Raw genomic sequence first — 14,006 nt, 5'->3', positions numbered from 1 at the left:
ATAAGCAGCCTCACGTGTGGCACCTTGTCAATAGCACAAGGTATAACCCAGTATGCAATTGTCAATCAATCAATATGTCTTCTTAATTGCTTTCTCAACTGATCTTGTCGACTTCAGACATTTTTGTATGTACCATCCCAACACTCTGTACATTCTCTGAATGCATGAATTTAGTTCACATCACATTTCAAACTGCATATCATTTCAACTGCCATGATTTCCATTTCACTAGTCTAATTTAAAACAGCTTTATATTTTGTCATCAAAATTATTTCATTCTCAAAAGTCAGATATTTAAAAATGGTAATTACCTTTTATTAAACATTTGATATTAAAGGATTGAAACTTACAAATATTGTATTTTTCATACACTTGACTTAAAAGATATAATTTTTTTCTGCTCAGTCAAAAGGTACCAAAGTTTATCAAACTGTTCTCTTCTTGTAGGCCATATAAAAAAGCTGGTGAAAATCTTCAAAAAGTACTCTTAAAAGTGATAAGGTTTTTATGAAATAATATACAGGGAAATGGATATATTTTAATGTCAAAGGTGCTATAAACAGAACTGGCACAGATTAAGAAAAATTGGGTTATCATGTGAGAAAACGGCAGTGGCATAATTTAATAAGAAAATCATTCTAGTACCGTTTTGCCACCCTCAAACTATACCAGTCCATTTAAAACACACAAGCGCACATACACCCCACCTACTTTAATTAAGCACTGTTCAAATAAAAGAAACTTAGTGCTTTCGGGAAGTTTTTTTAACAATTGTTTCTTCATCTGAGTCTTCAGCTTGATCCCGTGCACGGAAAGGTAAAGTGGTCTGTCCTCTTTCAGGGTCATGCATTCGAAGAATTCTAATTAACCCACTGGAAGGTAAAGAACTGAAAACAGAAGATAAAACATCACTCCAGTAAACATTAAATTGGAATTTCAACTAATATGGCATTATAATTTCAAGACTCCATTATTATTTTCTTCTGAATAACTCTGCATCCTCTACCCTCCAAAAACATGGGTTCGATGTTATAACTAATGGCATAATCTTATCCTCACATTTCTGTCCTTGACCTATATAACACTAAATACCACCCACTTATAAACCATTCTTAATATTGGCTCAGCTGACTCAATTCTAAAATTCTTTTCTTTGGTTAAATTTGTTTTTTAGAGGCAAGCATAATGTCCCAATCACAAGAGTGCATGAAGTATTACTTTCAAAGGTTACTGATTATGTTAGAATCTCAGGCAGGTAGTGTGTAAACAGCCATTTTTGGATTACTTTGCATGGGATCTTTGTGAAGGAGTTTTGTGCTTTGTTTTCCAGAAGGAATATCACAAGAATTCCAGTCAGAAACATTCTCTGAAGTAATATTAGAAATTACAAATGCGCAGTGATAGCACAATAAATAGTTAAAAACTACAGAACTCCTACAAATTCATTCACTTTTTGTTCTTTGGAAAAACATTTCTGGGATGGAAAGCCTAATTTCCGGGATACAGGTGTCACTCGTTTTACGCCACTTCGCTTTTACGAAAGACCTACATTAGTACCTGTTTTCGCTAACTGAAAGAAATCCGGAGGATTTTCGCTTTTATGAAAAAAAGCGCACACATTAGACTTGTGTTTACCCCGAGAAAGACTACCATGACTGTGAAGCCTTGCGCGGGCAGGTGTGTGCGCATGCATGTACATGCCGATTTTTTTTCTACAAATCAGTTTTTGGCCTAATCTTCCCGATGCTGGTCAGTGAAACTACACTGTACATACATTATTTCTACTTTATCTAGGCTGTGTATTTATCAATATCATTCCTGCTTTTAGATTAGATTCAACTTTAATGTCATTCTGCTGAGTACAGATACAAAGCCAATGAAATGCAATTAGCCTCTAACCAGAAGTACAAAAGAGTAGTGTTATTTACAAAATAACTGCAAATAAAAAGTAAGTGCTACAGCATACAAATATAAAAGTACTAACACAGTACAATGTGGGTGCAATACTGTTTAGTCCTGAGATGTGATGTTCAGCAGGGTCCCAGCCTCAGGGAAGAAGCTCTTTCTGAGCCTGCTGGTGCGGGAGTGGAGGCTCCTGTAGCGCCTACCAGATGGAAGGAGAGTAAAAAGTCCATGGTTGGGGTGAGATGCATCCTTGATAACGCTTTTTGCCCTGCCCAGGCAGCGTTTATGGTAGGTGTTCTCAATAGTGGGCAATTGGGTGCTGATAATCTGCTGGGCATTTTTCACCACATGCTGGAGTGCTTTGCGGTCCGATATGGGACAATTGCCATACCACACTGAGATGCAGTTGGTGAGTATGCTCTCAATGGTACAGCGGTAAAAGTCCATCAGTACCCTGGGAGATAGGTGAGCTTTCTTGATGCTCCTCAGGAAATAAAGGCGCTGTTGCCCTTTTTTGATCAGGATGGAGGAGTTCAGGGACCAGGTGAGATCATCGGAAATGTGGACACCAAGGATTTTGAAGCTTGATACATGCTCCACTACAGCTCCGTTGATGTAGATGGGGAAGTGAGTGTGGCTCCTAGCATGCCTGAAGTCCACAATGATCTCCTTGGTCTTCTGGGTGTTAAGGGCCAGGTTGTTGTCGGCACACCATGCCGCCAGGGGCTGGACCTCATCCCTGTAGGCTGCCTCATCATCCCCTCTGATCAGGCCGACCACCATGGTGTCATCTGTGAACTTGATTATGGAATTAGAACCATGTACAGGAAAACAGTCATATTGTACATACTGAGTACAGAAGAGGGCTCAGCACACAGGGCATGCAGGTACTCAGGGTGAGAATGGAGGAGGAGAGGTTGTCTAACTTAATAGACTGGGGTCTGTTAGTCAGAAAGTCCAAGGTCCATTTGCAGAGGGATGAGCTGATACCAAGCTGGCGAAGTTTGGTGATCAGCTTACAGGGGATCACAGTATTGAATGCCGAACTAAAGTCAATGAACAGCATTCTGATTCAAGAGTTGGGGCTGTCCAGGTGGGTCTGGGCAGAATGAAGTGACGTGGAGTTAGCGTCCTCTGTAGACCTGTTGTTACGATAGGCAAATTGATGGGGGTCCAGGGTAGTGGGCAGACAGGATTTCAGACGTGATAGAACCAGTCTCTCAAAGCACTTTACAGTGATGGGGGTGAGAGCAACTGGGCAGAAGTAATTCAGGCCCATGGCAGTGGAATGCTTCGGCACTGGCACGATGGTGGCGATCTTGAAGCTCGAGGGGACAACTCCCTGGGCCAGGGACAGATTGAAAATGTCCATGAAGATCCCGGCCAACTGCCCTGCACAAACTCTGAGCACACGGCCAGGTATTTCATCCGGACCAGCTGCCTTCTGTATATTCACCTTGCTCAGGGTGGTGCAAACATCGGAGGTGGAAAGTGAGAGAGGCAGTTCACCATGTGGGAGATCTGCTTTACTATATGTTAGTGTTATTTTAGGTTTAATATGCTATTTGGTACGTTTTGGTAGGTTATTTTTTGGGTCTGGGAATGCTCAAAAAATTTTCCCCATTTAAATTAATAGTAATTGCTTCTTTGCTTTACACCATTTCACCTTACGAAAGGTTTCATGGGAACGGTCTACTTGCGGATAACGGGGGAAACCTGTATTCAGATATTGTGATTAAAAGAAATATGACTGAAACAGAAAAGAGCAGAGTTTCTAACATTCCACTTTCTTTGAATTTTAAAGGCCCATCAATGACCTTAGTGTAATTTTTATAAAGCAATTGTGTGCAAAAGAACATTTCTCATTGTCATAGGAAATTGTTCAGAGTAGAAAGAAAATATCCTAAATCTACTGTAAAATACATAATCATATCTTAATCATATGCATACACTTGTAGAAATGTATAAATTTCTGCAGAGAAGATTAGAATACATACCTCATGCTCTGTGGTGTAAGAAAGATGAACTGCCGATAACGTTGTGAATTTGCTACCTTCAACATCATGTCCATTGAAATCCTACGATTAACCATATCCTATGATTGAGGAGAAAAACTTTGCAATTACCAATTTAAGACAAAGTTAACTGTGGGTTAGAGGACTTCCTTCATATACAGAAATAACTTATACATTGAATGACTAACAGTTTTCACCACTTTTTGGCAAGTAAACAGCCCATTTTCAAATCAAATTGGCTGGATATGTAAATACTGATGGCTCCTTTTATTTTGCTTTCTTCTTCAAACGTATCACTGTTACATTTTTAATCAGTCTGCAGAGAAGTAGTTATCATGAAGTACATAGCTTTAAAAATTGAGGGTTTTAGGTTTCTTAAAAAAGCTTCTAGTCATTATCTTTAGAGCTCATGTATCAAATCATGTTTATATAATTATTGACTTTTAGCAGGTCAATTTCAAAAATTTAATGTTGATCATGCTACTCACAAGGTAGCTGTAGCAGGATGTTAATAGAGAACACATCCTGTAGTTTGGTTAACTTCAAAAACCAATAGCACAATTGGCTTCGCTTAGTATCTTTCTTTGTTACAATGTTCAATTAAACTCATAAAGGTAGTCTGCAATTAAACAGATAAGTAACTGGTCCCAAATACAATTAAAATATGAAGGAGGTAGGCTTATGATCTGATCCAAGACTGCCCTTTGCCATCACTTCCTACCCAGTAAGAAATTTCCCTAAAAATATGCAGATAGATTCATATGAAAACCTAAAATCATGGCCTAATTGTATTTTGTGTCCAAGAAACCCTTCACATATCATCAGGCCAGGAGGGTAAAATTGCAGTCATGCAGCAATCTGTTTTTTGTTCACTTTAACAAACAATTTGATCAGAAGATCATAGACTAAGAATCATGATTTATAAATTATAATCCCCATTTATACTCTACAAAACTACCTTTGCTTCCCTCAACTCCAGTTGCTTAAACTGTTTTTGTGGGAAGAAGGGTACAGTTTGAAAAAAAGATTTGCTTGTGTATTAGCTGGGCTATCATAGTGCAAACTATGCCCGTGAAATTCAAACAATTTGATTTTTTGCTAGTGTATACTGCTCTTCTTGTAAACATAAACAATCATCATAATGCACTCTGAATTTCACATTCATGCACTTTTATATCTGTTGACAGTGAATGACATAAGGCTTCTATAGCGATGTTTATCAAAAATGTCATTAAAAATGAGCAATTATCAGCTTATAACTTTTTATTTTTATACTGTTTCAGTCATGACAGTGACTGCACAAGATGGAGTGTTTCATCCTATGATTTTTATACAGAATATTGTTAGATACAATTATAGAATTAACATTTTAGAAATAAACAGAATACTGTAAATACCTAATTAAGTAATGCCAAAACTTTACAGTGCAAGGCAATGAATATTGAAGAGCTGAACTGACTCCAGTGTATCAGCATTACAGAAAACTGTACAAGGGTTTACTAACAAGAAAGTCTAAAACATTTAGAAACAAAACATCAACTGATAAATTTGCAAATAAGTAGTTTAATCTGTTGTTCCAAGGACTCCTTCCCAAATGCTTGCAAGAAATGAATGGGAAAGCGCCAGTATTTTATGCTCTCTTACTCCAAGGCAGGAAATAAATTTACATTTATAAACTGTACAGTTAATTGAAATTAGACATAACCATACCATATAAACATCAAATTCATCCAGACATCGGAAAGGAGATTCCATGGTGTCCCAGAGAGAAAGGATGAAGCACACAGTTGAAAATGATCGTTCACCTCCTGAAAGGGATCTCATGTCACTCAATGCTGCCTTGTCTCCCTCACCAGGTTGAACCTTGGATAAAGGTGATTGCCATTAATATGAAGAGTAATCAAAAAAGAAAACAAACACTGCAGATGATGGAAATATGAAATAAAAAAAAAACCACTGCTGGGAATGATCAAGATGTCAGTTTATCACACAAGGAGTGAAGATCAGGAATTTCAAATTGATACCTTCATCAGTTACTGCCTAACCTGTTGAGTATTTCCATCTTTCTCTGTTTCATTAATACACAAGTAAATATAACCAGAAACAAGAGAAAAGAAATGAGCACAATGAACACAGAACATAGAATAGTACAGCACAGTACAGGCCCTTCAGCCCACAATGTTGTGCCGACCCTTAACCATTGCCTCGCATATAACCCCCCCAACCTTAAATTCCTCCATATATCTGTCTAGTAGGCTCTTAAATTTCACTAGTGTATCTGCCTCCACCACTAACTCCATGCACCAACCACTCTCTGAATAAAAAAGCCTTCCTCTAATATCCCCCTTGAACTTCCCTCCCCTTACCTTAAAGCCATGTCCTCTTGTATTGAGTAGTGGTGCCCTGGGGAAGAGACGCTGGCTGTCCACTCTGTCTATTCCTCTTAATATCTTGTATACCTCTATCATGTCACCTCTCATCCTCCTCCTCTTCAAAGAGTAAAGCCCTAGCTCCCTTAATCTCTGATCATGATGCATACTCTCTAAACCAGACAACATTCTGGTAAATCTCCTCTGTACCCTTTCCAATGCTTCCACATCCTTCCTATACTGAGGCGACCAGAACTGGACACAGTACTCCAGAGTTTTATAGAGCTGCATCATTACCTCACGACTCTTAAACTCCATCCGTCGATTTATGAAAGCTAATACCCCATAAGCTTACTTAATTACCCTATCTTCCTGTGAGACAACTTTCAGGGATCTGTGAACATGTACCCCCAGATCCCTCTGCTCCTCCACACTCCCAAGTATCCTGCCATTTACCTTGTACTCTGCCTTGGAGTTTGTCCTTCCAAAGTGAACCACCTCACACTTCTCCGGGTTGAACATCTGCCACTTCTCAGCCTATTTCTGCATCCTATCAATGTCTCTCTGCAATCTTTGACCTCTACACTATCCACACCACCACCAACCTTTGTGTCGTCTGCAAACTGCCAACCCACCCTTCTACCCCCACATCCAGGGTAATAAAAATCACGAAAAGTAAAGGTCCCAGAACCCGACCCTTGTGGGAACCACTAGTCACAAACCTCCAATCCAAATGTACTTACTCCACCATGATCCTCTGCTTTCTGCAGGGAAGCCAATTCTGAATCTATCTGGCCAAACTTCCCTGGATCCCATGCCTTCTGACTTTCTGAATAAACCTACCGTGAGGAACCTTATCAAATGCCTTACTAAGATCCAAGTAGATCACATCCACTGCACATCCTCATCTGTATGCCTGGTCACCTCCTCAAATAACTCTATTAGGCTTGTTAGACATGATCTGCCCTTCACAAAGCCATGCTGACTGTCCCTGATCAGACCATGATTCTCTAAATGCCCATAGATCCTATCTCTAAGAAGCTTTTCCAACAGTTTTCCCACCACAGATGCAAGGCTCACAGGTCTATAATTACCCGGACTATCCCTACTAACTTTTTTGAACAAGGGGACAACATTCGCCTCCCTCCAATCCTCCAGTACCATTCCCATGGGCAACGAGGACATAAAGATCCTAACTAGAAGCTTAGCAATCTCTTCCCTCGCCTTGTGGAGCAGCCTGGGGAATATTCCGTCAGGCCCCAGGGACTTATCCATCCTAATGTATTTTAACAAGTCCAACACCTCCTCTCCCTTAATAGCAACATGCTCCAGAACATCAACCTCACTCATATTGTCCTCACCAGTCATCAAGTTCCCTCTCATTGGTGAATATCGAAGAGAAGAATTCATTGAGGACCTCGCTCACTCCCACAGCCTCCAGGCACATCTTCCCACCTTTATCTTTAATTGGTTCTACCTTCACTCCCATCATCCTTTTGTTCTTCACATAATTGAAGAATGCCTTGGGGTTTTCCTTTACCCTACTCGCAAGGCCTTCTCATGCCCCCCTCTTGCTCTACTCAGCCCCTTCTTAAGCTCCTTTCTTGCTGCCCTATAATCCTCAAAAACATCACCCCAATTCGCACCCACAAGTTCTAGTCTTATAGCCTCATAATTTGTCCTTCCCCAATTAAAAATTCTCCTGTCCTCTGATAAGATGCAAGACATACAAGCTACACAAATCACAATAGGGGAAAACACTATCAATATATTTCTTCATAGTCTAACTTAAAAAAACATCTATTTTCAATTATTTTCAATGGATCCATGATACTGATATAGAAAAACTGCACATTAACCCTCAGCAAAAAAACTACAGGTAATTGTAAGGCAACACGAGTGAATTTGCAAATGCTGGAAATAAATAAAAACACAAAATACTGGCAGAACTCAGCAGGCCAGTCAGCATCTATGGGAGGAGGTAGTGACGAGGTTTCAGGCTGAAACGTCCTGATGACCCCTGATGAAGGGGTTTGGCCCGAAATGTCGTCACTACCTCCTCCCATAGATGCTGTCTGGCCTGCTGAGTTCTGCCAGCATTTTGTGTTTTTATTTAGGTAATTGTAAGGGTTTGTTGAGTGACTTTTCATACATTATATTATTGAACAATGCAACTGCTTATATATTCAGAATCAAATGGTTCACACCGAAAACTAGTTTGCGTTTGTTTTAATTAAGAAAATGCTTTGCTTCTGAATAACGCATTTCATTCTCTGTAACTTTCTTGAATGTGCTTGATTTACATTTTGTGTTCTCGTTTTATCTTGTCTATCTTCTTACATCAAGTACAAAATGAGATGAATTTATATTTATGTTAGGATCTGCAGTTCAATGAAAATCTTACACTATCCCATTTTACCAAATATTCTTAAAGAATAAAGAGCTCTGAGAATCTATTGTTTCCCAGGTTTTTTTTTAAAGTCAACACATTATATTTAACTATTGCAGGATTATGCAAGTGGAACCCATTAATGAACATCTTTTTCATTTCAATTTTTTGTTCCTGGGATTTTTATTTTTTCCAAGTTCACTTCATGCTTCTGAGTTTGTCTGGTTTGGCGGAAATAGTTTCAAATAATATGAGCCTTTTCAATGGATTAGTAACCAACTTTAATTTATTCAATCACTTCAGTAGCCGAGTGAGCATGGCTTTTAATCTTGGTGAGCTACAATATTTATATTTACTATTTACATGGTTTCAAGAGTATGAGCAAAAATTTAGCGACAATATTTTTTTCAAATGGCATTGCTTACAGTCAAGTTAAGTTTACTGTCACTTAAATATATAAATGCATACTGCCAAACATTTCTCCAGATCAGGGTGTAAAGCACAGTAGTGCACATAGCACACATATAACACAGAATAATTTCGGAAAATAAGAATTAAATCTCCAAATTCACTGAAATTCAGAAAGCAAAGTAAAATAGCTAAAGTACGATCATTTAGAACTACGTAACACCTACTACTTAATTCTGTCAGGGTGATTAGTAAAAGAAACTATAAATTTTCTTAAGTTGTGAGAAATTTTAAGAGCAAGGCAAACAGCTTCCACATGGTTAAAATGCATCAATTCAAAAAGTATAATTCAAATACTTTTGTTCCCTTCCTATGATTAGGCTTACCAAGTAACTCCCCACCCCCAGCTGGATCCAAAGCACTATATTGACTTTAGATGGAGTTGACTGCAGGGGACTCCTGCACTACCTTCCTGATCCTGTTAAGTCACCCATTCCTTATCTTTCCTTGGACCCTTAAACTGCAGTGTGACCAGTTCACTAAATGTGCTGTTCACAATATTCTCAGCATTGTAGATACTCCAAAGTGAATCCATGAACAGTTCCAGTGCCATCAAGTGGTCTATCAGGAGCCGCAGTTGGACATTCTTCCTGTACAAGTAGTCACCAAAGACTCTGGCAGCATCCTGAGTTCCCAAACTGCGTAGGAGCAGAATGACTAAGTTCATCTGACTCTAAAAGCTTTGAAGAAAAAGTCTGACCAGCTTAGGAAGCAGGACAAAAAGTTTATTCTAGTGTTGCTTCCCTTCTTCAGCAAAACCTGCACTTAACCAGCAGCATTAACCAGCAGCCCCTCGCAAAAAGGCCACTCATCACTGTTCGCAGCTTTCCAGTTATATTCAGAGATTCACTAGCAGTGGATTTTCTTCTTGCTCCTATAGAATTACCTTTGATGACCCTCAAGCCTTTAGCCTTGTCTGCCCCCACCTTACTTATACATGGCCCCACAGACACTTTCATAAACAGTTTAAAACACAACAGTTTCTGAAGAATGCTTAAGTTACATAGTTCTGCCCTGTCAGCACTTGTCACACATTCACCTCCCCATTTCTTACCACCACTGCTTATCCAGGATCCACTACCAGAAAAGAAAGAATTTCCTCTTTTAGGAAAAGAAAGACCACGATCTTCAGTTCCCACAACTGATTCTACTCATTTCCCTGGCAACATACTGAAAATGAGCTAGACGATTTACAAATGTAGCATTACACTAACCGAACAGACATTTAGACTATTAAAACTGCCTATTTTCACTCTGAAAACAGTCTGATTCTCACCCTACACAGACAACTGCTGAAAGCCACATCAACGCCTTTGTCATCAACATTTCAATATCTGACAGCATTTTGGTTGGCCTTGCACTTTTAACCGCACAGGTATCTAGTGCCTATACTTCAGTCCACATCAAATTTCAATTATCAATTACCCCATGCATACACTGGCTTCCAGTTAAGCACATATTGATTGTAAAATTTTATTTTGTATTTTCAAATCACTTCACAGCATTACATCTTCTCCAACAGTAATATCCTACAGCCTTACAACACTCGCCCTCACAATCCACCATCCCTTCTCACAGATATGTGAGCTCAAGTTTTGGACTTTTGAGCAGATTTTATTTATTCTAACTCTGGGATGTATGCCTTTAGCTGCCAAAGCTGCGAGTTCTGGAAATTTCCCCTCAAATCTATCTGCTTCTCCAACTGTGTTCCTTCTTTTAGCATGCCCTTCAGCACTGAATAACATATTAAAGCTCTGCATCAAATTCCACTTGTGAAATATTCTGGGGTTTAACACATACAAAAATATAGGTTATTGTTGAAATAAAACATTTTCTGTAGAAATGCAAATATTTTATCATGGAGATCCAGTACTACTTCAGTCTTCTTTGTAATATTTGTAAACTCGCTATCTAAATTTTAGCACTGTCTTGCCCAATCTTTCTCTAATTCCTTGATTACATGTTGAACATGTCATTACACTTAACTAACTGGAAAACCAAGTCTCTGTAGTGTTGTAGCTTGGGCATTGGAGTTTGGAGTTCAATCCCAGCACCCTCTGTACTGAAAGGGTTCAGATCAAGCAGAGTTAGATGGCAGGAGACAATCACATCCAGGAGGAGGAGGCATGGGAGATGAAAGCAGGAGGTAAGATGATGTTAGTGCACTAAAAACACCAAAAAAAAAGACGTGCCAATAGAAATCCTAATTTTAGAACACACAGAACCCTTAAAGTGCTTTATAATTTTAAACCAGAAAAAGTGACAAGGTATTGATGTCTCAGTGCAGTAATAGGCATCATGGTAGCTTAGCGATTAGCATGACACCAATGTAGCCTGTGGGGTCAGAGTTTGGAATTACATCATCTGGAAGGAGTCTGTACCTCTTCCTGTATGTGTTTTTTCTGGGTGCTCCGGTTTTCTCCCACAGTCCAAAGACGTATGGGGTAGGTTAATTGGTCATTGTAAGTTGTCCCATGATTAGGCTATGGTTAAATCAGGGTTGTCAGGGTATGCTATTCCAACTATATCTCTAAGTAAATAAATAAATGCAAGCTTCATTATTTCTTATCTCAATATTCTGCTTTTGTTCCATATTCATGGAACCTACTATATGTATACACACATATAAAATTTTAAAATGAAAAACAAACTCACCGCAATTGAAAGAGTGCCATTTTTATGATCAAACATCATTTTCCCATGGTAGCCACGTTGAGAGAGCATGGTATCAAAATAATACTTGCAGCGAAGAGAAATATATCTATTTAATTCAAATATAAAAAATTAGTACTAAAATGTCTGTTATACACCCCCAAATTTCAATCATCCTAGAAACTGCACGTTATCTGTTTGCCTAGGTCTTGTAAACCAAGTTTGTATGTGCAATCAGTAGAATGACATAAGGGTCATTTAATTGCTGAGAACTCAAGACAGTAACACTAGTTTCAGAAGAGCAATACTGATTATTACACGGGTGCATTAGATTAACCTAATTTGAAAATTTCCAAAAGATTAAAAGATTTTTAAGAAGCAGAGAAACAGAATTAGATATTGTAAATAGAGGGTAGATACAGATCAACCATAACCTAAGTGAACAGATAGTTGATTGTTACTCCTGCATGATTCCTCTTCACATTAAGAAATCTATGAGAAATACACAGCACAAAACTGAAAAAATGAATCTGCTTGCAGTGTCTTATAAAAGTGTTCAGCCCCCAACCTTTTGTTCACATCAATGAGCAATAGAACCAGGGATTTTGATCAATTTGAGAATTTTTATTTGTGAATAACATGCTTCTTCTTTTCCCCCAAATGTAAAGCCCAAGAAACAGGGAAAATTGTAAAGAATGAAAAAGTCAAAAACTCCACCATACTTTCCAGACAGCTGATATGCACTATTACACTTACACCAAACATACTGCTTAAAAACAGCATATACTTGCCCGTAAAGTTGTAAAGTGTCACTTAGATGATACTGTAAAGACCTGGAAACTTCTCGGCCTCAACACTAAGTGGTACATGTGGCGTAAATGTGCATCAGCTGGCTAAAACCATCCCGACTGTAAAATATGCTGGAGGTAGCATCATACTATGGGATGCTTTTCGCAACAGGGCCTGGAAATCTGGTTAGGATTGATGGGATGATGAATGCTGCTAAATACAGAGATCCTGGATAAAAACCTGTTAGCCTTTGCCAGAAAGTTTAAACTGGGGAGGAAGTTTATCTTTCAGCAGGATGACGACACGAAGAATGCCACCAAAGCAACAGCTTCAAATGAAGAGAACTGATGTCCTTCAGTGGCCCAGTCAAAGTTCAAACCTTAACGTAATCAAACATCTCTCACAAGACCTCGAGATTGCTGTCCACAGCCACTCCCCAACTAGCCTTGCACAGTTTCAGCATGGAAGAATGGGCAAATCTTGCTGCTCCACCATGTTGTGCAAAGCTAATACAGACTTATTCAAAAAGACCACTGGCTGTAATAGCTGCGAGAGGTGGTTCAACTGAGCAAAAAGGGATGAATACTTTTGAACTTCCAACATTTCAGTTTTTCATTGTTTAGTTTTCATGCTTTACAGTTTCCCTTATTTTTTGAGTTCTATTGAGAAATAGAAGCACGAGATTCACAAATAAAAATTCTCAGTTAAATTGATCAAAGACCTTGGTTGTAATATTCATTTATGTGAACAAAGGGTGGAGGGCTGAATACTTTTACAAGGTACTGTATAACTCAACCAAGTCGAGTTGGTAAAAACATTAAATATTGTGTATTTCAAATTAGATTGACATTCATTGAAATAAACTTTTATCTTCAGTGAACTCAAGGTTGTCAAAGCCTATACCACCAAATATTGTAATTTTCTGTACAAATGTTGATGATGTTGCAATGTACTTTCAGGATTTTAAGCTAATTTCTAGGAACAGCCAGTATACTGTTTAGCAGTGTTCAAAGAAACATACCCTCCTGGCCTTCACCTGTGGCTTAGGTACTGACTGACAAAATCGTTTCTACTACAGAAGAAGGGGCAAAGATAGGTTACTGGCATCTTAAAACCAGTTGCTTTGGGTAGATGCATAGTTGGCAGCTCATCTAGGAGAAGAAAAACTCTGAACTCAAACCACCATTGCCTTGCAGCTATACCGACTCAAAGGTAGGACTTTGGGAGTACACCCAGAGTGCAAAATCCACAACTGGAATCCCTAAGGCAGTTCTACACTGAGTTCAACATTGACTGGCAACTCCTGAGATGCTGCTGGTGCCAAACTGCATTGGTCTCTGCCGTTCCTTTGGGTTCAGCAGGTGCATGGGGGGGGGGGGGGGTGGTGGTTGCTCTCCATATTGTACTACCCTTGCTTGC

General features: G+C 39.0%; 1 protein-coding gene across 1 annotated transcript in view; it reads right to left on the bottom strand.

The window, feature by feature from the left end:
- Nucleotides 1-294: 294 nt before the first annotated feature.
- The window catches only part of LOC132400655 (structural maintenance of chromosomes protein 6-like), a 78,192-nt gene continuing 64,480 nt past the window's right edge, over nucleotides 295-14,006 (bottom strand). The window contains exons 24-27 of the mRNA XM_059981857.1: nucleotides 11,802-11,907; nucleotides 5,631-5,783; nucleotides 3,903-4,000; nucleotides 295-887 (exon numbers count right to left, since the gene is read on the bottom strand). Coding sequence (XP_059837840.1) covers nucleotides 743-887; nucleotides 3,903-4,000; nucleotides 5,631-5,783; nucleotides 11,802-11,907 — 502 coding nt within the window. The 3' untranslated portion in view covers nucleotides 295-742. The remainder of the gene's footprint in view (nucleotides 888-3,902; nucleotides 4,001-5,630; nucleotides 5,784-11,801; nucleotides 11,908-14,006) is intronic.

This window comes from Hypanus sabinus, chromosome 10, assembly GCF_030144855.1.
Source record: "Hypanus sabinus isolate sHypSab1 chromosome 10, sHypSab1.hap1, whole genome shotgun sequence".
NCBI classification, from domain to species: domain Eukaryota; kingdom Metazoa; phylum Chordata; class Chondrichthyes; order Myliobatiformes; family Dasyatidae; genus Hypanus; species Hypanus sabinus.
The sequence above is the reverse complement of the archived record's forward strand: the minus strand, read 5'-3'. Positions and strand labels throughout refer to the sequence as shown.